We start from the raw sequence: 25989 nt of genomic DNA, 5'->3' as shown, positions 1-25989 counted from the left end.
GTGTTCAGGGCTGAGAGCCAAGCTGCGAGTGGGTGGGTGCTGAACCAGCATTCTTCCCTGTCCTCTCCCGCTACACAGCACCCATCCTCTCCCCTGGATGAATGTTGGCCAGATATTTAGAGAATATTGTTTGGAGGGGGGCCAGGTTATTAGCTTGCTCAGGTTGCCCACGTGCCCTGGTCTAGCCCTGCTCCCAAGCTTGGCCTGCTGTATTCACTCCCAGTATGTGAAACCACCCAGGCAGCATGCAGAATTCATCTGTTTTTCATGAGGAGCAAACATCCATCAGCTCTTGGAACTTGACCTCTGTGGATTGAAGGCTGTGTACCCAGAGCAACGTCAGAGGGGCTGCCTGTGACGCTCATGGCCACCTCCCCTCTGCTCCTCCCTCAGCTTCTCACGTGCTTCTCTGGTCTGGGAGGTGGAGGACATGCCCTGGGAAAGAAAACATAAAGCTGAAAGGGTAAAAAAAATAAAGTTAATACAATGAAAAATAATCTGTTGGAAGAGATGCTAGACCAGAAAGGGATTCTAACAACTGGGAGGAACTGGGAGGTGACAGTCTTTGTAAGGAAGGAAGACAGATTTGGTCCTAAATCTTTACAGCAACACTGATGTTCAAATGATGTTTCTGATGAACTTATAAAACCCCAGAAAAATGTGAAGGCTTCTAGGACAAACAAGAAAAATAAGATAACATTATACACAAATTATGATTACAACTATGTATAAATTTCAAAGCATATACAAAGGAAACTCTAGAAGGAAACAATCCAAAATTATTGAGGCAGTGGGGGATTTTTTCCCCTTTACTTTTCTATCTTTGTACACTTTTCTATAATGAACTCTATAGAGCCTTAAAGGTAAAATCTTTGTTTAATTTTTAAAAATCTGTCTTGAAAGCTCTTCCATAAAAGACAAAGCAACTATATCTTTCATTCCATGACTTTCAGCTGGAGAAAATATACATGGGAAAGTGGAAAGGCGTGATTTAATGACTGGGGTTATTTTCTTTGGGTGCTCTCCCAAATCTTATTGAGTGTTTCAAAGTCCCTTCCTGAGCAGTTTCAATAACAATAATGGGCATTAATTTCAGAAAATTAAAGGTGTGAAATTTAGCTGGAAGAGATAATTGCAATAACCCCAAATTGTAAACAATAAAATGTTCAACACTCTGACGTTTGTTAGGTAAACTGTGTGCTATCCTTACTATGGGGCCTTCTGCAGCCATAGAGGACTGTGTTGAGTTACATACTGAGTAGAAAGGAAAGACGTTCATGACGTGTTGTTGAGTGAAAAAGACAGTGTTGTGTAATTCTGGTATTTTTTTTAGGATTTCATGTATGTTTGTGTGTGTATATATATAGTCAGAAAAGATAAACATCAAATAGTAATAACTATCTTGGGAGTAGTTGAATTGTGAATATTATTTATTTCATAATTTTTGCTTCTTTGCATTTTCTGATTGTCCTATAGTAAACAAGTATAGTCATACCTCATTTTACCACACTTTGCCTTACTATACTTAGCAGGCATTGTATATTTTACAAATTGAGGTTTTGCAGCAACCCTGGGTCAAGCCAGTCTATTAGTACCATTTTTATAGCAATATATGCTCACTTCATGTCTCTATGTCACATTTTGGTAATTCTTGAAATATTTCAAAATTTTCATTATTATTGTATTCGTTGTAGTGATCTGTGATCATTGATCTTTGATGTTACTATTGCAAAAAGATTATGACTTGCTAAAGACTCAGATGATGGTTAGCGTTTTTTAAGACTTTTTATTTTGTATTGGGGTATAGCCGATTAAAAATGTTGTAATAGTTTCAGGTGAACAGTGAAGGAATTCAGCCATATATATAATGTATCCATTCTCTGCCAAATTCCCCTCCCATCCAGGGCTGCCATACAACATTGAGCAGAATTCCATGTGCTATACAGTAAGTCCTTGTTGGTTATCCATTTTAAATATAGCAGTGTGCACATGGTTAGAATTTTTTAGCAATAAAGTATTATTAATAAATATGAAGATTGTGGGTTTTTATATGATGCTGTTGCACACTTAATAGATTATAGTATACTGTAAACATAACTTTTTCTTCTTTAAATTTTAACCTTTAAATTTTTTAATTTAATTTTTTATTGAAGTATATTTGATTTACAATGTTATGTTAGTTGCAGGTGTACAGCAAAGTGATGCAGTTATATACACATCTGTTCTTCAGATTCTTTTCCCTTATAGATTATTACATGATATTGTATGTCATGTGCTATATAGTAGGTCACTGTTGGTTACCTATTTTATTATAGTATTCTGTATATGTTAACCCCAAGTTCCTAATTTATCCCTCCCTCCCCTCCACTTTGGTAACCTTAAGTTTGTTTTCTAAGTCTTTGAGTATATTTCTGTTTTGTAAATAAGCTCATTTGTATTATTTTTTTAGATTCCACATAGAAGTAATATCATATGATATTTGTCTTACTTTGTCTGACTTGCTTCACTTAGTACGATGATCTCTAGGTCCGTCCATGTTGCTGCAAATGGCATTACTTCATTCTTTTTATGACTGAGTACATTCCAGGGTGTGCGTGTGTGTTTCATCTTCTTTATCCATTCATCTCTTGATGGAATGGAGCTTCCTCAAGAGGCTCTTTAGTTCCTCTTCACTTTAGGTCGCTTCCATGCCTTGGCTTTTGTAAACAATGGGGTGTGGTATCTTTTTGAAGTAAGAGTTTTTGTCTTTTCTGAGTATATTCCCAGAAGTAAGATTGCTGGATTTTACGGTTTCTCTATTTTTAGTTTTTTAAGGAAACTTCATACTGTTCTCCATACTGCCTGCACCAGTTTACATTCCCAAACAATGCAGTAGGGTTCTCTTTTCTCCACACCCTCTCCAGCATTTATTATTCGTACATTTTTTGATGATGGCCATTCTAATTGGTGTGAGGTGGTACCTTGCTGTAGTTTTGATTTGCATTTTTCTAATAATCAGTGATGTTGAGCATTTTTTCACTGTAAATATAATTTTTATTTGTTGCTCAGTCACTCAGTAATGTCCGATTCTTTGAGACCCCATGGACTACAATACGCCAAGGTTTCTTGTCCTTCACCATCTCCCAGAGTTTGCTCAAATTCATGGCCATTAAGTCCGTGATGCCATCCAACCATCTCACACTCTGTCATACCCTTCTCCTCCTGCCTTCAGCCTTTCCTAGCATTGGAGTCTTTTCCAGTGAGTTGGCTCTTTGCATCAGGTGGCCAAGTATTGGAGCTTCAGCTTCAGCATCGGACCTTCCAATGAATATTCAGGGTTGATTTCCTTTAGAATTGACTGATTTGGTCTCCTTGCTGTCCAAGGGACTCTAAAGAGTCTTTTCCAACACTACAATTCGAAAGCATCAGTTCTTAAGTATTCAGCCATTTTTATTGTCCGGCTCTCACAACTGTACATGACTACTGGAAAAAACAGAGCTTTGACTAGACAGACCTTTGTTGGCAAAGTAATGTCTCTGCTTTTTAATATGCTGTCTAGATTTGTTACAGTTTTTCTTCCAAGGAGCAAATGTCTTTTAATTTCATGGCTGCAGTTACCATCTGCAGTGATTTTGGAGCCCAAGAAAATAAAGCCTGTCACTGTTTCCGTTGTTCCCCCATCTATTTGCCATGAAGTGATGGGACTGGAGGCCATGATCTTAATTTTTTGAATGTTGAGTTTTAAGGCAGCTGTTTCACTCTCTTTCAGCTTCCTCAAGAGGCTCTTTAGTTCCTCTTCACTTTCTGCATATCTGAGGTTATTGATATTTCTCCTGGCAATCTTGATTCCAGCTTGTGCCTCATCCAGCTCAGCATTTCACACGATGTACTCTGCATATAAGTTAAATAAGCAGAGTGACGATATACAGCCTTTATGTACCAAACCAAAATATTCGTGTGACTCACTTTACTGCAATGTTCACTTTATTAAAGAGATCTGACCCTGAGCCCACAGTATCTCCAAGGTATGCCTGTATTCTTGCTTCCCCTCTTCAGAGTGTCTTTCTCCTGTGTTAATACAATCAGGCTAAGGTGTTAGGGAAACACCTAGCTATATACAGAGAACCTGCTACTTCCCACAAATCTCTAGAGAAGAAATATGTATGAGAGGATGCAATAGGATGTATATTCTCTCACTCTCTAACCTGGTCCCTAACTGTCAATGTCCCTTACCCTCTCTGGCTCAACAATTTGTATTTAGATGTACTGTTGCACTTTCCTTCAGACTCAGACCACCCACTCCCTAGATCAATAAGGACCTGAGGACAGCTGCTTAAGCAACCACTTTCCTCATCTTAGTTCCTGATAGGTATCCTTGGTCATGGTGCCCTGCATTGACCATTGGGCTCTTGAGTTATTTTCTTACATTTCATATCAGCTCCAACCCCACCAGGCAGAAGTCCCTTCTTATCCCAATGCCGAAATCTAACCTCTCCTGCCAACTCCTCTCCAAGCCATGCTCGTGGAACCACTTTCCTGTGGTGGATGGCATTCCAGGTTCCTGTTCCAGTTATCTGACTTATCTGTGACTCTCATGTGGGAACTGAACCCCTGATCCTGACCACTAGTTCTGATTTCTTTGACTAGGGTTCTGCTTTTGGAAGACAAATGTCCAAGATGCCAACTACAGGGACTTCTGAATAGTATTCTCCTGGATGTTCCACTGCCATGGTCCACCCACTTTTTAGAAAGCTTGTGACTTGTATCCAGGACCTTGATAGTATACAGGTTGGTCTCCTGACAATTACATCTGTCAGACAGAAAGGATGAGACAATGTATCAGGAGAGAGAATCCAGGTCAGAGTTGAGAGGGGAGCCAAAATTAGGAAAGAAGTATTGTGCATGAGAGTCTGAAAAGAAATTGAGGCCATAAATAGGATGAGGGTAAAGGTACTCATGATATAGGTTTCAAAATGGTTATGGTAGGTGATTCAGGATTGTAATTGATGGAAAGTTTTGGAAGCCTTAAAAAGTCATGCTAATGAGATAGCATAAAAAGTTCCTAATATTTGAAAATGCCTGTTAATGACAAAACACCCAACCATTTTTCCTTAATGATAGGTTGCCCAATATTCTGGATATTAAACCTTGTTCACCTGGCTAAATTTGGGTCTACCTTACCTGGCTGCCTCACCTAATTGGCTGAGGACCAGTTGCAGGTCTCCCAATTTCTCTCTCTTCTTACAGGGCGTCAAGCAGCCTACCTTACTTACAAATCTCTCCCAAGTAACTTTAAACTTTAACTTTACCGGGGAAGATTTATTTTAGCTTACTTTTTTTTTTTTAAAGGAAACTTTACCCATTGAATGTTGTAATGAAGTCCCTTTAAAATTAGACACCTCTTCATTTAAAGCAATATATCACCATTTCAGAAAATGTAGAAACTACAAAAAGCATAGAACAGAAGCAAGAACCACCTATAATACTACTATCAGACACAGCCACCCATTAGAATAGGCTTTCATTTTCTTGTCTCAAGTACTCAGAAAAGAAGACACAGACCGAAACAAGTGTTGAATCCTTTTTAAGTGACTTTCTTTTAGTTGGTGGCTAACAAAGTGGGTCTTCTCTAGTCCAGGACAAATGAGGAGATGTTTGGGAAGTGGGAAAAGGGATAAGAATAAATTCTGATAGGCCCAAAGTTTGTTGGATAAAGCTGATATTTTCTGAAAAACAAACATCTTTGGGAGCATCCTCTGAATTGAAGGAAATAACCCCTTCTGTTCAATCTCAATAATCTCAACTACCATCTGGCAACTGAAGCTGTAGATAAACCATCGTATTTGCCTAAGGTGGCTTCCATGGCTTGGCAAACATTCTTCTTTGTTTCAGTTCTGGGCCAAGGATCTGAGTCTTATCCCCCACTGGGATCTTTTCAGAGGTACAGGCTTTAGTTTCAGACATCCCTGCATCAGAATCCAGACCAGATCACTCTGACTTTTATTTCCTTATCTATGTGAATAGTTATTCCCATCAAGGATTCAAAGATGTGACCATGTTAAGTACCTGGCACATAGTAGGTACTAATTAAATTTTAGTTCCCTTTGGCTTTCCCAATATAGTCACCCAGAACCCTCTCAAGAAGTTTAAAGATTTAAGGTTAAAAGTACCTGGAAAATTCCTCTGTAACCAACAGTAAAAGGGGTCTCGGGGAGATCATGTGTGCAATTCCAAGACAATCTCAATGTGGGAAATCTACACTTACACCAACAAAGCTGCAGAAGGGAATCTAAATGCCCTTTAAGAAAATAAGAAGGAGAATTACATTTACCAAGTGCTTATGTGTATGTGTTGGAGTGGGGTATCTAGTTATTGTGGGTTGGTCCAGTATGGGTGGTTCCACAAGACCCAGCTTGGCTAGAGAGAAATCCTTACTTCACATGACACTATTAGGAAGAACCTATCAGCGGTGTAGCGAAAAGAGCAAAGGCATTAGAGCAGATGTGGCTGAGGGCAAACCCTGGCCCACTACTGTGGGATCTGAACAGGTTATTTAACCCATGTGCATGACAGTAGTTTCCTCAAGAATAGGCTTCAGTCAGTCCAGTCACTTAGTCGTGTCTGACTCTTTACAACCCCATGGACTGCATCACGCCAGTCTTCCCTGTCCATCACCAACCTCTGAAGCTTGTTCAAACTCATGTCCATCAAGTCAGTGATGCCATCCAACCATCTCATCCTCTGTTGCCCCCTTCTCCTCCTGCCTTCAATCTTTCCCAGCATCAGAGTCTTTTCTAATGAGTCAGCTCTTTGCATCAGGTGGCCAAAGTACTCGAGCTTCAGCATCAGTACTTTCAATGAATATTCAGAACAGACTTCCCTTAGGATTGATTGGTTGGATCTCCTTGCAGTCCAAGGGACTCTCAGGAGTCTTCTCCAACACCACAGTTCAAAAGCATCAATTCTTTGGTTAAAACATACCTCAAATCCACCTTGGCAACAACTAATTTATCTTCCCTCTAACCTGGTCCTGCTCCAAGCGTGCAAGTCAGAAACGCAGGGTGTCACCCTTGGCTCTTCCCTCTGTCTCACCCTTCATATCCAAATGCTGTCCATGTTATCTTCCAAATGTCTCTTGAACTCCTACCACCATCCCCATTACTACCATAGACTATTATCCTGTGAAAGTGAAGTTTCTCTTCACTTTCTACCATAAGAGTTGTGTCATTTGCATATCTGAGGTTATTGCTATTTCTCCCAGCAATCTTGATTAATAGTGCTTAATTATTGGAAGACAATGGAAGTCATATATGTAAAGTCCTTAGCTAGTAGAAAGTGGTCACAAATGCAAACTATTAATATTATCAAGGCTATTAGTAATCATCTAGAAAAACAAAATCTAAAGTCAGAAGGATATCCAGGGAAAAGGCAGATACTGCAGCCAGGATGTAGAGCCATCCCACAATTAAAGGGAAGAGGCAGAGTACCTGGTTCTTCAGTGCACACCTCTTACGTATCAGGCATGGTGCTAAGTGCTGAGGAAGCAGACAAAAATAAAAAGCAAGAGATATAATGCCTTCCCTCATGTAGCTTACAGATTATTAGAGAAGCAGATGTTAGTTAAGAACTCAGACAAATACTATCAAAATTAGAAGTGCTGAAGTGTCTGAAGGGAGAGGGATGATATATGAGAATACATAAGAAGAGAAATTGCCACCATGAAAGAGGACAGGGAAGATTTTTCATTGAGATGGATGAGTGAGCTGAGATAAAGGGATGAAGGGAAGGAGGAAGAAAGGAAAGAAGGGCAAAGTAATTGACCAGGCTTTTGCAAGAGAAATCACAAGATGAGAATAGCCAAGTGCAGAAAGCGAGCAGGGAGATGGCACAGCATGAGGCTGGAGAGGTGGGAAGGCAGGGACTTGACTCTTAAGGATTTCAGTCTTGATTCTGGAAACAATGAAAAGCTGTTGAATTGTTGTAAGGAGGAAGATGATTGTGTTTTTAAAAGGTCACTCTGGCTTATAGTACAGAAAACAAATTGAAGAAAGGCAAGAGAAGATGTATGGAGACCAGTTAGGATAATTTTCTATTGAAAGTGAAAGTGAAGTCGCTCAGTCGTGTCCGACTCTTTGCAACCCCATGGACTGTAGCCTACCAGGCTCCTCAGTCCATGTAATTTTCCAGGCAAGAGTACTGAGTGGGTTGCCGTTTCCTTCTCCAGGGGATCTTCCCAACCCAGGGATCGAACCCGGTCTCTCACATTGCAGGCAGACGCTTTACCATCTGAGCCACCAGGGAAGCCCCATTTTTTTTTTTTTTTCCTAGTTCAGGTTTAAAATGATGTAACTTAGTCTGAAGTAGTAAGGATAGTAGTCTATGGTAGTAATGGGGATGGTGGTAGGAGTTCAAGAGACATTTGGAAGATAACATGGACAGCATTTGGATATGAAGGGTGAGACAGAGGGAAGAGCCAAGGGTGACACCCTGCGTTTCTGACTTGCACGCTTGGAGCAGGACCAGGTTAGAGGGAAGATAAATTAGTTGTCGCCAAGGTGGATTTGAGGTATGTTTTAACCAAGAGGTAGTACAAGTAGGAGATAGAAGTTTGGCGATACATACTTGAGCTCAGAGAAGTGGCTAAGACTGGAAATATAAACATGTGAATCACCCCCGCTTAGGTAGCAATGCTATGAGTTGAATGAGATCACCTGCAGAGGAGGGCTAAAGTCAGAATAGGAGAGGGCTTAGGACTGAGCTTTGAGTAATTTCAAGCTTAAAGGTCAGTAGAGGAGGATCAGCAGCCAAAGAAAGTAGAGACAGTGAATAGGAAAGTGGAGGTGGGGAGAGGGCAAGGGGGAGCCGACAGAGAAACCAAGGAAGGAGAGTCAAGAAGGTCTATGTAGGTCTAGTTGGTGAAGCACTGCAGAAACCACTGATGGCCTTAGCTAGAGCTGTGTTAGTAGTGTGAGGTTCCCCCCAAACACCTCAGACTAGGATGAGAATGAATAGGAGGTAAAGACTGGAGGTATAGCCAATTCATTCAATTTACTTGATTGTGATGGAGAGAAGAGAAAATACCATATCTGGAGACAGAGAAAGAGTTAAGTGAAGGTATCTTGATTTTTCAACAGGAAAGACTCAAATGTGCTTACAAAATTAATGGGAATGATTCAGCTGGGGCGAAAGTTGAATCTGGAGGAGAGAAATGGGGTAATATTGTTAGAGTTAGGAAGATGGATGAGAGCAGAGATGAAAGAGAAGTAAGGTTCCTCTGTTACAGCAAGAATGAAGGAGGACAGGGTGGATACAGAAGGGAAAGCGAAGGACTTTAAATCTTATGACTTCCGTTTTCCTATCGAGTAAGAGGCAAGCTAATACAATAAGGGTGAAAGAAGAGATTTGGAGAGAGTGGAGATTTGAAATCATTGTTGTTGTCAGTGGAAAGGAAATGGTTTACCAGATATATACAGCAGTGTAGCAGGGCAGACCTGAGGCTAGGAGGCAGATTAAAATAGGAGACAAGTGGTGTCATTACATGACTTTGTCCAGGAGCACTGAACTGCACAGGCATGAGTGGCTGGGGTTTTATCACATCAGGAAGATAAAATGACAGAGAAGCAAAGGAGTTTTTAGTGTATTTATGCCATTTATGAAGAAATAAAGATGTACAAAGAGATTACACAGTGTTGATAATGAAGAACAAGGAATGAGGATATTAAAATATATTACAATGCTTTGGGGAAGAGGAACCAGAGTAGACCGCTCAATAATAATGTCAGTATTTAGGAACCTGGTATATTTTTAAGTTGAACATATGCCCCATTTGCCTGGGAAAGTTCCACTTTTGGCAGCTGTCACAACATAATTATCAATAACAAACTTTTTCACCCTTGTTTGGACAATAAATTTCATGGTCACTCTTTATGACAAAGTGGCATCACAAAGTGGAGAAAAGATGGGTTAAGTGGTGTTAAAAGTAGCTTACAGTATGGACTTTCAGCTTCTAGGCCCACATGTAAGGACTTTAGAAGTCACTGGAGAAGACAATGGCAACCCACTCCAGTACTCTTGCCTGGAAAATCCCATGGACAGAGGGCCTGGTAGGCTGCAGTCCATGAGGTCGCTAGGAGTCGGACACGACTGAGCAATTTCACTTTCACTTTCCACTTTCATGCATTGGAGATGGCATTGGCACCCCACTCCAGCGTTCTTGCCTGGAGAATCCCAGGGATGGTGGAGCCTGGTGGGCTGCTGTCTCTGGGGTCACACAGAGTCGTACACGACTGAAGCAACTTAGCAGCAGCAGCAGCTCCATCCTAACAAATAAAATGCTGATTAAACAGAAAAATCATGAATTCTTTATAGATCCATGAGAGAAGTGCGGTCACAGGGAAAACTGCTGCCCTCGAATTGGAGAGGTAGACGGAGGATGTGGAGAATCACAACCTCCCAGAGCAGAAACCTGCACCTGTCAAGTAGGAAAGCCTGAACTATAACGGATGAATTGCTTGAGGCCCAATATAGACAAGTCTGAGAGTTAGAAACTCCAGAGATACCTAGTCATTGGTGGAGAGGGGGAATAACTTTTATGGGATTCACCTACAGGAGCTCTAGTAAGTGCGTAAAGTGAATATCAGAGAAAAATCTCTTCATGCTTCTGGCAAAGGGAGGAGAAAAGGAACTATTTTTAAATACACCAGAGCATTATGTTCTTCTTAACAAGTCCTTGCTCTCAGAAGATATTTTACCAGAGCCTATCTGGGGGAAGGAAAATATACAACTCCAGCCCCCTCCAGCCATCCAGTCCCACCTAAGCAGTGGGGGGAAGCTGAGAAGCACATGTGAAATTCCCAGTCTAGGGGTACAAGTCACCAAAAGAGTGAGACCTAATTATGAGACTGTAGAACACTCCCTCTCCCCAACAGACACCTTAATACAAGCATCCTTCAAAGATATTATTGGTTCAGTACCAGACCACTGCAACAGAGATTGCAATAAATCTAATCACATGAAATTATTGGTTTCTCAGGGCATATAAAAGTTATGTTTACATTATACTATAGTCTATTAAGTGTGCAATAGCATTATGTCTAAAAAAGACTTGCCTTTAATTTAAAAGTACTTCTAAAAAATGATAACCATCATCTGACAATGCAGTGTTGCCACAAACCCTCAACTTATACAAAATGCAGTGTCTGTGAAATGCAATAAAGTAGAGCCACAATAAAGCAAGGTTTATCTTATGGTGAGGGGAGAGCCAAGAGGGAAGGGATATATATAATTATGTCTGATTTACATTGATGTATGGCAGAGTCTACCACAATATTGTAAAGCAATTATCCTCCAATTTTTAAAAAAAAAACACAAGGTGTGTCTGCTGGTGCTACTGCTGCTAAGTCACTTCAATCGTGTCCGACTCTGTGTGACCCCATAGACAGGGCCCACCAGGCTCCCCCATCCCTGGGATTCTCCAGGCAAGAACACTGGAGTGGGTTGCCATTTCCTTCTCCAATGCAGGAAAGTGAAAAGTGAAAGTGAAGTCGCTCAGTCGTGTCCGACTCTTAGCAATCCCATGGACTGCAGCCTATCAGGCTTCTCCGTCCATGGGATTTTCCAGGCAAGAGTACTGGAGTGGGTTGCCACTGCCTTCTCTGCAAGGTGTGTCTATGTGTTGCTAAAAGCCTACTCACTTCAGTTCCTTTTACCCAGTACATCATGTGCACCTTGCAATAAAATATTAAAAGGCAAACAAACAAACAAAAAAAACACTTTTGAAGAGATAGAGAATGCATCAGAATGGGACACAGCAGGGATGTTGGAATTATCAGATTAGGAATTTGAAACAACAATGATTAATATGCTAAGGGCTCTAATGGATAAAGTGGACAGCATGCAGAAACAGACAGGTAACGTAAGCAGAGATGAAAATCCTAAGGAAAACCAAGAAGAAATGGTAGACATCAAAAATTTTATAACAGAAATAAAAAATGCCTTTGATGGACTTACTAGTAGACTGGACACAGCTGAGGAATCTGTGAGCTTGAGGATATAGCAACAAAAAGTAATAAAATTAAAAAAAAAAAAAGAGAACAAAGACTGAAAAAACAGAGCAGAATATATTAGGCTGGCCAAAATGTTAACTCAGCCTTATCTGCAAGGTGAGCTGAAATGGCAAACAAACTTTCTGGCTAACCCAATACAAATACTATGAGAAAACTACAAAAGGCATAACATATGCATAATAGGAATACCAGGAGAAGAAAGGACAGAAAAAATATTTGAGACATTAATGACTGAGAATTCCCTCAAATTAGTATCAGACACAAAACCAGAGATCCAGGAAGCTCAGAGAATACCAAGAACAATAAATGCCAAAAAATAACTATATCCAAACATATCATTTCAAACTATAGAAAATTAAAGATAAAAAAGTATTGAAAGAAACCAGAAGGAAAAAACACCTTACCTACAGAGGAACAGAGATAACAATTATGTCCCACTTCTCAGAAACCATGCAAATAAAAAAAGAGTGGGGTGAAATATTCAATGTGTTGAGAAAAAAGCCACCAATTCAGAACTCAATACCCTGTGAAATTATTCTTCAAAAGTGAAAAAGATTCTTCTTCAGACAAAAAAAAAAAAAAGAAAACCAGGGGAATTTGTCACCAATAGCCCCATCTTGCAAGAAAGTTTAAAATTCTTTAGAGAGAAGAAAAATAACATAGGTCAGGAACTCAGATCTTTATAAAGAAAGGAAGAGCATTAAAGAAGGAATAAATGAAGGTAAAATATTTTTTTATTTTTCTTAATTGATCTAATAGATAATTATTCAAAATAATAGCAATGATGTATTTAATTATATATGTTTATGTCTCTATGTTCTTATATATGTTTATGTGTAAGTGAAATGATTGGAAGCAATGATATAAGGGAAAGAAGGAAGGAATTAGGAGTATTTTGTTATTACAGGGTACTTGTAATATCTTTGAAGCAGTATAGTGATATTTGAAAGTAAACTTGGATTAGTTGTAAACGTCTACTGAAAATTCCAGAACAACCATTTTTAAAAGAAAAAAAAAGAAGTATAACTTATATGCTAAGAAAGAAAAGATAGAATTATATAAAATTCTCAGTTAAAACCAGAAATGTGGAAGACAAATAGGAACAAAAAACAAAGCAACAAATACGACAAATATTAATCTGCCTATATCAATAGTCACGTGAACCATTAGTGGTCTGAATATATGAATTAAAAGATTGTCAGTGGATCAAAATCAAGACTCTTATGACTCCAGTTAATAGTACTGTGTTGCATATTCAAACGTTGTTAAGAGAGTAAATCTTAAAATTTCTTATCACAAGAAAAAATTTTATAACTGTGGATGGTGACTGATGTTAATTAGGCTCATGTGGTGATTTTTTTGCCATATATACCAATGTCATATCATTACTTTGTACATCTGAAACTAATATGTCAGTTGTATTTCAATTAAAATAAAATTAAAAACTATTTAAAAACCAAGACCATTGTACATTGTATGTAAGAAACCCACTTATATCTTAAAGACTTATAAAGACTTATAGATTAAAAGCAGAATGATAAGACAGATACACAGTGCGAACACGAATCAAAAGAAAACAGGAATAGCTATATTAATTTCAAGTGGAGTGGACTTCAAAGCAAGGAAAGTTATCAGGAATAAAGAGGGGCATTATATAATGGTAAAGGGGTCAGTACTCCAAGAAGATGTAATAATCCTTCATATGTTTGCACCTAATGATAGTGTGTCAAAATATGTGAGCTAAAAACTGATAGAACTGCAAATATTACAGAAATAGATAAATTCACTGTCACAGCTGTAGATGTTGATCCCCCTCTGTCCGAAATGGACAGATGTAGCAGACAGAAAATCAGTAAGGACATAGTTCAGCTAAACAGTGCCATCAGTCAACTGGGATCTAATTGACATCTATAGACTCCTTTATTCAATAACAGCAGATTACATATTGTTCTCAATCTCACATGGAACATTCAACAAGATGGATCACATTTTGGGTCATAAGACACACTTTGGCAAATTTTAAAAGGATAAAAATTGTACAGTATCTGCTCTCAAACCACAATAGAATTAACTAGACATCGGTAACAGAAAGATAACTGTGAAACCCCCAAATACTTGGAGATTAAACCACACATTTTTAATGGACACATGGGTCAAAGAAGAAATTTCAGAAGAAATTTTAAAATATTGTGAACTAAATGAAAATGGTAATACAACTTAAAATCTGTACAATGCAATGAAAGCAGCACTTAAGAGAAATTTGTATCACTGAATGTACATATTAGAAAAGCAGCTGCTGCTGCTAAGTCACTTCAGTCGTGTCCAGCTCTGTGCAACGCGATAGACGTCAGCCCACCAGGCTCCCCCATCCCTGGGATTCTCCAGGCAAGAACACAGGAGTGGGTTGCCATTTCCTTCTCCAGTGCATGAAAGTGAAAAGTGAAAGTGAAAAGTGAAGGTGAAGTCACTCAGTCATGTCCGACTTTTAGCGACCCCATGGACCAGAGCCTACCAGGCTCCTCCATCCGTGGAATTTTCCAGGTAAGAGTACTGGAGTGGGGTGCCATTGCCTTCTCTGTAGAAAAGCAGAAAAACTTTAAATCAATAATCTAAGCTTCCACTTTAGGAAACTAAAGAAAGAAAATAAAAATATATAAAATAAGGAGGAAAAAATAAAAAAATTAAAGCAGAAATCAATGAAATTGAAAAAAAATCAGAGAAAATCAACAAAACCAAAAAGCTGGCTCTTGAAAAGATCAGTAAGATTGATAAGCCTTTAGACAGGCTAACTGAACAAAAACCAGGGAAGACACAAATTACTAATATTAGAAATGAAAGAAGGGGCATCACTACAGATCCCATGGCCACTAAAAGAATAATAAAGGTGTTCTATGAATGTTCACAATTTTGATGACCTAGATGAAATGGACCTATTCCTTGAAAGACACAATTTGCCAAAACTCACAAAATAAGAAATAGAAAAATATAGAAAATAGAAAAAAAATTTTTAAGAAATTGAATCAATAATAAAATCCTTCCAGAACAGAAAGCACAAGACTGAGACAGGTTCACTGATGAATTCCACAAACATTTAAGGAAGAAATTATACCAATTTTCTACTTCCTAACTCATTCTCTGAGGCCAGCACCACCCTAATACCAAAAGTGGGCAGACATTGCAGAAAAAGGAAACCTGCAAACCTCTATCTCTCATGTACAAAGATGCAAAATTCCTCAATGAAATATTAGGAAATCAAGTGCAACAGTATGTGAAAAGAATAGACACCATAACCAAGTGGGATTTATCCCAGTCATACAAGGCTGGTTCAACACTTGAAAAATCAAGTAATATAATCTATCACATCAACAGGCAAAAGAAAAATCACATGATCACATCAATATACACAGGAAAAACACTGAACAAAATCTAACACCCATTCATGATAAAAACTCTCAGCAAAATATGAATAGAGATAAAGGTCCTTAATGTAATAAAGAGCATACAAATTACATGCCTAATATCATATTTATTGGTAAGAAACTTGAGACTTTGCTGCAAAGGTCAAGAACAAGGCAAGGATGTCTCCCCTCACCGTTACTTTTCAACATCATACTGGATATCCTAGCTAATGTAACAGATAAAGAAATGAAAGATACAGATTTGAAAGGAAGAAATAAAACTGTCTTTGTTTGCAGATAACATGACTGTCTACAAACAAAATCTGAAAGATCAACAAAAAACATCCTGAAACTAATAAAAATTACAACAAAAGTTTAATAGTTGCCAGGGAATGGGGAAAGGAAGGGAGGAACAGGCAGAGCACAGAGGACTTCTAAGGCAGTGAAATTAATCAATGCAATACTACAAGGTATTGTAGTATTATTATACATTATTATTATTATTTATATTATTATACATCTGTCAAAACCCATAGAATATACAAAACCAAGAGTGAGCACTAATGTAAACTATGGACTTTGAGTGATGATATATCAGTGTAGGTTTATGTAGGTTTATTAGTTGTGACAAATGTGCCACTCTGGTGGCCGATGTTGATAATGAGGAAAGTTAGGCACGTATGGGAATGGGGTATATGGGAACTCCCTGTACTTTTGCAGTGAACTTAAAACTGCTCTAAAAAATTAAATAACTTTTTAAAAAGTAACTCACAGTATGGAGAAAATAGATTTGGATCTCTACACCATGATATTAAAAAGCAAATTCTAAATGGATTGAAGACCTGTGTGAAAATGAAGTTATAAAGCTTATGAAAGAAAATACTAGAGAATGTCTTCTGATCTCAGTTTTTTAGGCAAGACCAAAAAAGTGTAAGCCATAGGAAAAGAATTGATAAATTTGACTAGATAAAAGTTATTAAAGAATTCCAAATATAGGATAAACATCTGGGTGACACAAAGATGTTTGTCAACAACGAGCAATTCATATAGAGAAAGTCCTACGAACTGACAAAAAGAGAAAAATCCATTGGTAAAGATTCTGAGCTGGCAATTCCCAGAAGAACACTGATAAATTTATAAGTTCAGTTCAGTTCAGTCGCTCAGTCGTGTCCGACTCTTGGCGACCCCATGAATCGCAGCACACCAGGCCTCCCTGTCCATCACCAACTCCCAGAGTTCACTCAGACTCATGTCCATAGAGTCAGTGATGCCATCCAGCCATCTCATCCTCGATCGTCCCCTTCTCCTCCTGCCCCTAATCCCTCCCAGCATCAGAGTCTTTTCCAATGAGTCAGCTCTTCGCATGAGGTGGCCAAAGTACTGGAGTTTCAGCTTTAGCATCATTCCTTCCAAAGAAATCCCAGGGCTGATCTCCTTCAAGCAATGCTCAAACCAGCTAGTATTAAATGAAAACATGCTACTATTTTATATCAGATTGGAAACAATTAGAAAATCCAGTAAACACACATACTAGTGAGGATAGGGGGAAATGGGAACAGGTGTGCATAGCTTGTAAAATAAATAGGTATACCCATTTTGCAGAACAATCTGGTACCACTTGTAAAATTAATATGACTAGACCCACAACCTCAAACCAACAGTTCCACTACATGGTTTATATTACTGAGAAACTCTCATGTAGGTTCGAAGGCAGAGCAACTTGAGGATTTGCATTATAGTAATGTTTGTGGAGGAAAAGAGCTGGAAGTCAGCTCAGTGCCCCTCAGTGGGATAATGGTAAGTAAAATGTGGTCTATGCTTTCAGTGGAGTACTAGGCAGCAGGCAGTATCAGTGTTATATTCACATATAGTAAAACTGACATAATAAGATTAAGTGAACTGTATGGCACATGGAACTCTGCTCAACGTTATGTGGCAGCCTGGATGGGAGGGGAGTTTGGGGGAAAATGGATATCTGTTTATGTGTGGTTGAGTCCCTTCCCTTTGCTGTTCACCTGAAACTATCACAACATTGCTTGTTAATTGGCTGTAATATAATACAAAATAAAAAGTTTGGGGGAAAAAAGATTATGTGACAGAAATATTAAAATACAAAACAACCCTATGTAATTTTAAGTAAATTATATATACACAACTTATACATAGAGTACATCATGAGAAACGCTGGGCTGGAAGAAGCATAAGCTGGAATCAAGATTGCTGGGAGAAATATCAATAACCTCAGATATGCAGATAACATCACACTTATGGCTGAAAGTGAAGAGAAACTAAAAAGCCTCTTGATGAAAGTGAAAGAGGAGAGTGAAAAAGTTGGCTTAAAGCTCAACTTTCAGAAAACTAAGATCAAGGCATCTGGTCCCATCACTTCATGGGAAATAGATGGGGAAACAGTGGAAACAGTGTCAGACTTTATTTTGGGGGGCTCCAAAATGACTGCAGATGGTGATTGCAGCCATGAAATTAAAAGACACTTACTCCTTTGGAAGGAAAGTTATGACCAACCTAGATAGTATATTCAAAAGCAGAGACATTACTTTGCCAACAAAGGTCCATCTAGTCAAGGCTATGGTTTTTCCAGTGGTCATGTATGGATGTGAGAGTTGGACTGTGAAGAAGGCTGAGCGCCGAAGAATTGATGCTTTTGAACTGTGGTGTTGGATAAGACTCTTGAGAGTCCCTTGGACTGCAAGGAGATCCATTCAGTCCATTCTAAAGGAGATCAGTTCTGGGTGTTCACTGGAAGGACTGATGCTGAAGCTGAAACTCCAGTACTTTGGCCACCTCATGTGAAGAGTTGACTCATTGGAAAAGACTCTGATGCTGGGAGGGATTGGGGGCAGGAGGAGAAGGGGATGACAGAGGATGAGATGGCTGGATGGCATCACTGACTCGATGGACATGGGTTTGGGTGAACCCTGGAAGTTGGTGATGGACAGGAGGCCCTGCATGCTGCAATTCATGGGGTTGCAAAGAGTCGGACATGACTGAGCGACTGAACTGAACTGAATATGTATATATATATTCAAAAGAACATATATTAAATTCTCATGCTGCTGCTGCTAAGTCGCTTCAGTTGTGTATGACTCTGTGCGACCCCAGAGACGGTAGTCCACCAGGCTCCCCCGTCCCTGGGATTCTCCAGGCAAGAACACTGGAGTGGGTTGCCATTTCCTTCTCCAATGCATGAAAGTGAAAAGTGAAAGTGAAGTTGCTCAGTCGTGTCTAGACCCCATGGACTGCAGCCCACCAGGCTTCTCCGTCCACGGGATTTTCCAGGCAAGAGTACTGGAGTGGGGTGCCATCGCCTTCTCCAAATTCTTATGAGTGAGTAGTAAATATGGAAGAGAAATGAGAGAAGAATAAAAAGAATATTGAGATAAATAAAATGTCTTTGTTTCACCACTGGATAACAGTGATGAAAATATATAATATGACAATTTTTAACTGCTTTCCTAAAGAAGAGGAATTTTTAAAAATGTTTTTAAGTAAAATAAATACAATATGGGTATAGTCTCACTAAATTGTATTTGAAAATTTAATGAATAATTCATATAAAGTACTCAGCTTAGTGCCTAGCCTATACTAAGCACTCAGTAAATGTTATCTCTTAATATTAACACTACTCATGATACAGCCTGCTGCTGCTGCTGCTAAGTCACTTCAGTCATGTCCGATTCTGTGTGACCCCAGAAACAGCAGCCCATCAAGCTCCCCCATCCCTGGGATTCTCCAGGCTACTGGAGAATCAGTTGAGGTTGGCACTTAAGACCCACTGGACTTAGATGATTTCCCCCAAAAGATCCTTCCAGGTCTAATATTCTGTGGTTTTATGAGAGGGATAGGCAAGTCCTGGCAGCAGACCCAGAAGCAAGCAGGAGAAATGGTGAAAACAGCTTTGAGGGATGGGGATGACTACCAACTTTTCTGCAATGTCGTGGAAAACCTTGAAGGCTAACTTGAGAGAACACCAACAAAAGGCACAAATAAAGATAGGAGATGCTGCAGAGGTGCGTAAAACTGGGTGACTCTATGTACTTTGGGATACTTCCTTCAAGATGGGGGAGTTTCTTTTAACATTTTAATTTCAAGTTATAAGATTGAATCATGAAGTCTAGGTATATAGTGTTTGCTTCGGATTCTCTTCCCCATCCTCCACCTTAGGTTATTGTAATCAATGAGCAAGATCATCACCTAGTGGCCTGTCCCTCAAAGTGCTGACATAAGATCCTGGTCCCAGAGAGAAGAGAACCTGAGCTATATTCTTGCTTTATGTTAAGTGAACAAACATTGAGTGGGACTCTGTGCCGGGCAGTATTCTGGTGTCCTGGGGATATAGAACTGCTAACAGAAAACGACAGATTTAAAACTAAAATTAAGGAATTGTCAACACGACAACTTCCCAAAGTGACATTGCCGTTTAACGTGTCTATTTTCCACTGGTTCTCCACAGATCATAGATGAAGAAGAAACACAGTTTATGAGCAATTGCCCCGTTGCCGTCACAGAAAGCACCCCACGGAGGCGGACGCGGATCCAGGTGTTCTGGATAGCGCCACCTGCAGGAACTGGCTGCGTAATTCTAAAGTAAGTGAACACGAAATCTTCGGAACTCTTCATTCCCCTTCCCTTTGTGGCTCATGGTGTGGCTGCAAAAGGAAAAGTGGCTTTCCTGGGGCCTCAGACAAGTTGTATCATCTCTCTGCCCTCCATTATCTTGACTATAAAACAGGATTATGGGCCATCTTTCCTGAAGTGCTATAAAAAGTATCAGTTACCTGAATCTCCATGCTCCTCTCATACAGTGATCTTCTGATCACTATCTTCCTGGAGATAATAATCCAACAGCTGGTTAAGAAAAATTACAACCCTGCTGAGGATAATTTTTGGCTTCCTCCATCTTGAATTTAATGCTCTATATCCTTAAACTGTGCTAAGTGGACTGAGACCTGAATATAACTTCCATTGGCCCCAGGCTCAGCTTTATAATCCTATCTTCTTCCTTCTCCCATCAAAAATACCCTCTTGCACCACTTCTCTGGGGCCTCTTGATCCTCCTTTAGGTGAGTCACAATAGGTGATGAGAAGTATTAGCCAGTCAGTGGTTTTCCTCTGAAAGGCAGCATTATCTCAAACCTGTGTTTCCAAAATTGTATGTTATAGAATGATGTTCAGGGTGATGTAAACAGGTGGGCAGGAAATCAATTTCTATGGTTAAATAAGTTTGGAGAATTCTGTATGTTATATATCCCCTTCTTGCCAATTCACAACATATATTAATATATTGAAGGTTTTGTAAAGTCCTGCCAAAAAGAAATCTGTTTAACTTGGTTTCACCCAACATTTCCTAAACTTGACTGCAAAGTTCCTTTTTTGCTGAGACATCTATTAACATTCAGCAGTTTGAGAAATACAGTTATCACCTATTTTAAATACCATATTTTAAATATATTTAAAGGCTCTATAGAGTGATGCTGGGGAGTTTAGGATTTAAGAAGGCCAATAGTCATGGGTAGATGGGCAAGGCTCCAACGCCAACATCTAAGAAACACTTTTTTCTGAAGTTAGGAGCTGGGAACTTCCCAACCATCTTCCACTTCTTTAGATCCCCCAAGGCATTATGTATGTATTTGGTTCACTTGTTTGAACCTCTGGCAGGAGAACATTTCTGAAGACTTACAAGTCCAGCCTGGTCCTGAGAAGAGACTGATAAGAAGGGATTTTACCTAGGCTCTCTAGTCATTGAAATTTCTTGATCCAACTGTGCCTGGATTATGGAGGGAAAAGAAAAAAAACCCACAGAGATAGCTGGAGCCTCTGTCCATTGTCCAGACTCAGCCCTGGATTTGGCCTGGCTTTGCTACCATCTGTATGGATATCATTGTTTTCTTTAGTTTAATGCAAACTGAGCATCTTTTCTCACATTCCTTGAGAAATTTGACTTTTGGCGTTAATCTACATTGGTGATTTTTTAAATTTAGCAGTAGAATTTATATATAGCTATAAACTCCCTATATAATATGAATCTAGGATCTAGCTGCAATGTGGGAGAAGGCCTTGTAGAAATAAATGCAGACCACTGAAATGAGAACAGAAGCTATTTATTCAGAGGTTGCTCTATAGCAAGGGAAGTCAGCTGCCATCTCTAGAATCTGGCAGAGACTCAAAGACAAGTGAGGAGTGGGAAAGCTTTATAGTGAAAAAAAAAAAAAAAAAGATTTAGGTACTTTCTGACTGGAGATATTTGGTGTGGGGAAGTCGAAAGCAGGCTAACTAGAAGCATCTGACGTGGTTGGTTTGGAGAACATATTTGGCTTTCTCTGACTTGTCCTGAGCTGGAAACAGAGGAGGCAGTGGGGGCAAGAATTCAAGAGCTGGCATCACTGACCAAGTCCTAACCATGCTGGACTCATGGCTGCATAGGTTGTGGTTTGGCTTCCTAGGCCATTTGCTGCAGAGGCTGGGGATCAGAGTTCTTTTGTCACACCCTGGCCTTTGTCCATTAGTGTATTCATTCAGCCTCTTAGGCTGGATACTGGGTTCTCAACCTGGCTTTCCTATACCCACACTCCTGTCCATGGCAGCCCTACGACTCCACAGAGACTGGGGCTCTCCAACATTAGATCTATCTGATGAGTCTTCTTGCTCAAAGGGCTTCCCTGGTAGCTTTGCTGGTAAAGAATCTGCCTGCAATGTGGGAGACCTGAGTTCGATCCCTGGTTTGGGAAGATACCCTGGAGAAGGGAAAGGCTACCCACTCCAGTATTATGGTCTGGAGAATTCCATGCATGGACTGTGTAGTCCATGGAATTGCAAAGAGTCAGACATGACTGAGCAACTTTCACTTTCACTTTCTCTAAAACTCTATCCCTTTGGCATAGATGTCTGGTTTTCTTTGATTTATTGTTCTCATAAACCGGACATACTTGATTTTCCTGTTGGAAGCCAGAGAGTCATCTCCTTGTTTACATTAAAAATGAACATATGTGAACATATGTCTATAAATTAACACTGAACAAATGAGGCTTGTTCAGTCACTCATTCTTTCAGTAAATGTAACTGAACTTCTGTTTGCACAGGTGTCAATATTATACAGGCAACTGAGATTAAGATCTTGGCCCTCAAGGTTCTCAGAGGCCAATGGAGGAGAGAGAAAGGGGCAACCAATACTTTCTGTCTACTGTGAACTCAGCTACACATCTCGCAGTTTTTGTCTAACTTAATCTTCACAACAGACTTCCCCTTTTCATGCAGGAGGTCACAAGTCCCAGTGAATTAGGCAGTTTCTTGAAGGTGCATGTCCATTTAATGCTAAAGTCCTGTGTTCTTCCTTTCATCTTTTTCTGAAGGAATTAAATATAACCTACAACCACTCACTAAAGAAATAATGATTTTATAGGTGAAATGTAAATACATTCACATTGAAAAATGTCACATGGTATAGAAAATAGTGAAATATGGAAAAACAGAGAATACAGAAAAAGTGAAAAATCCCTGACATTTCTCCCGATAAATCCCACAGTCTTCTACCCAAAAGTAGCAATAGATATCAATTTGGTGTGTATTTGTTAGACTTTAATGTGTGCATTTATATGTATTAATATATAAATAAACATATAAGTACCCTTTATATAAATGGTTATCATGGTCTGCATGATGTCCTGAAATTGAATGGATTTTAACTAAATAAAATGTATTAGAGATATTTCCAGGACAGAACATATGGGTTTATCTCTCTTTTTAAACTGTTGCATATAATCTACTGTGAAAATGTGTTAATTATTCCATAGTTGATGGACATTTAGATTGTTTCCAGTCTTTTACAATTACAAATAATGCTATAATAAACATCCTTATATATGCCTGCTTGAGCAAATATGCAAGTTTTTGTCCATGGTAGCTGCCAAGAAGTAGGATCATAAAGGATACACATTTATAATTTTAATAGACACTGCCAGATTTTCTTCTAAAAAGCTTGCCAACTTAAACACTCTCCCTGACTGTGAACAAGAGAATTTGTTTCCTTACTTGCTTAACAACTCTTGATGTTTATCATTCTTTAAAGTTCTGCTAATCTGATAGTTAAAAGTGACATTTTCTGGTAATTTTTATTTTCCCAATTACTAGTAATATTAGAATCTTTTCAAATGTTTATTCCATTTCTCTTTTCTGCAAATGGCCATTCACATCCTTGTCCACTTTTCTGATAGTTTTTTTTTAATTGATGTTTATATATAAATCTGGTTGCTCAGTCGGTGAAGAATCACCTGAAATGCGAGAGAACTGGGTTTGATCCCTGGGTTGGGAAGATCCCCTGGAGGAGGGCATGCTAACTGACTCCAATATTCTTGCCTGGAGAATCCCCAAGGACAGAGGAGCTTGGCAGGCTGAAGTACATGGATTTGCAAAGAGTCAGACATGACTGAGCAACTAAGCACACAGCACATATATTTCTGTATATTTCTATATAAATGTATTTGTATATCATGTATAAAATATATTTTATATTACATATTTTATATAAAATGTATATAAATGTTATATATAAATGTCTATAAATATATAATTTTATAAAAAATGTTTAAAATTGATCCTTATACAGTACAGATAACAATTTGTTATAAATTTCAAATATTTCTACCTTTCTTTGCTTTCATCATCATAATTAACTGTGCTTTCATCATCCAGAAATTTGAAATTTTGATTTTAATCAAATATATCTATTCTTTCACTTATGAATCTTGATTTGTATCCTGTCTAAAAATAATCTTCCTACACAGCCAAGGTTATAAATATATCCCCATATTATTAATATTTTTATAGGTTTAAAAATAAATTTAGGTCTTTAATCTTCTTGGAATTTATTTTTGTGAATAATATGGTATCAGTAGGCCTCAACAGAAGGTAAATGGCACACTCAGCAGAATTGCCAAAAGGTCAGTTGAATCAGGGGTCCATTTATGATGAAAGTGTTAATTGCTCAGTCATGTCCAAATCTTTCTGACCCTGTGGACTGTAGCCTGCCAAGCTCCTCTGTCCATGGAATTCTCCAGGCAAGAATACTGGAGTGGGTTGCCATTCCCTTCTCCAGGGAATCTCCTGACTCAGGGATCAAACCCGGGTCTCCTGTGTTGCAGGCAGATTCTTTACCATCTGAGCCACCTGGGAAGACAATGATGTGGCCAAAAAGAAGTGCGAAGAGCCTTTAGCACCCAGGCCTAAAGGGATAAGGGGAGGACACAGAGGATAAACAGAAAAGACCACCACCTCCCAGGAGCTGAAACCTTTGGATAAGGGAAGCTACTAGCCTGAGGTGACCCCACAGGGACCCCCAACCTTGATTCCCTATCAGTTTTCCCTTTTGACCTTGGCTTCAACTATGAGGACAACAGAGCCCATTGCTAGAGTCCACGCAGATTCTCCTCTCCAGGGAAGATCAGGGTGTGGAAGGATGCAGACGGTGGCTGGAGGGGCAGACCAGAGCTGGCCAGCACAGATGAGAAATCCAAGTCTGCTTGCTTTTCTCAGAATGGCTTGGTCATTGTTGCACATTCGTTTGTCAAATAGTTTGTCCTTTCCTTGTGTTTGAAGTGCTACTTTATCAAATATGAAATTTTTATACAGATCCGTTCTGTTCTGTTGATCTTTTTATCCCTGCACAAAACCCATACCATTTCATAGCACAATTTTATTTGATGTTTTGATAGCAAGTCATTGCTCATTAATCTTCAGGTTCAAAATGTTTATGGCTATTCAAGCAGATTCATAATTCCAGACAAATTGTAAAATGAGTTTATTGTGTTTAATACAAACTTATATTGGGATTTTGAATGGTATTGCAAACCCTACAATATGTTTCCATATATAGCATCCTTACAATGTTTTCCCAGTTAGAAATACGGAATATCTCCTATTCAGGTCTTTTATGTCCTTCAGGAAAGTAATGTAATTTTTCTTCATTTAGATTGCCCATTCTTGTGAGGCTTCCTCCCCCCAGGCATAGATATTTTATAGTTTTATTGCTTTTGCAAATGGGCTCTTTTTTCCTATTAAACTTTCTAATCATTGATTGCTTATGTTTAGGAAAGCTATTGATTCTTGTACCTTGAGTCTGAGTTTAGGCAGTGCTTAACTCTCTTGATAGTTCTAATGGCTTCTTTTTTCATTCTTTTGGGAAATAATAAATATACCTTTGTTGCTTTTTCATGTTTTAGTTGATTATCTGTCACCTCTAGTACAATATTAAATAGTGGCATTCATGCTTATTCCTGATTTTAATGGGAATACTATTATAGTTCCCTTTTAGTATAATAGGAAGTACAGGTTTCAAACTGATGCCTTGACTCAAGTTGAGAAACACCCAAGTTGTCTAGCTGAGAAAGTTTCCTTCTTTTTCATGTGGAAGGTGGTGTTGGGAATCAGTATCCAACGTACATATGCTATGTACCCTGAGTTGACCAGCGCTGAGAAAGTCTCAGAGTATAAACAAGGCTCCTGACTTTCAAGACACTTAGCTGAAATCTAGCTGT

General features: G+C 38.9%; 1 protein-coding gene across 1 annotated transcript in view; it reads left to right on the top strand.

Annotated features, from left to right (window-relative positions):
- The window catches only part of SPON1 (spondin 1), a 310921-nt gene that overhangs the window by 70914 nt on the left and 214018 nt on the right, over positions 1–25989 (top strand). The window contains exon 3 of the mRNA XM_068988301.1: positions 19914–20047. Within this exon, the coding sequence (XP_068844402.1) occupies positions 19914–20047 (134 nt within the window). The remainder of the gene's footprint in view (positions 1–19913; positions 20048–25989) is intronic.

This window comes from Capricornis sumatraensis, chromosome 16, assembly GCF_032405125.1.
Source record: "Capricornis sumatraensis isolate serow.1 chromosome 16, serow.2, whole genome shotgun sequence".
NCBI classification, from domain to species: Eukaryota; Metazoa; Chordata; class Mammalia; order Artiodactyla; family Bovidae; genus Capricornis; species Capricornis sumatraensis.
This window is presented reverse-complemented; position numbering and strand designations above follow the sequence as displayed.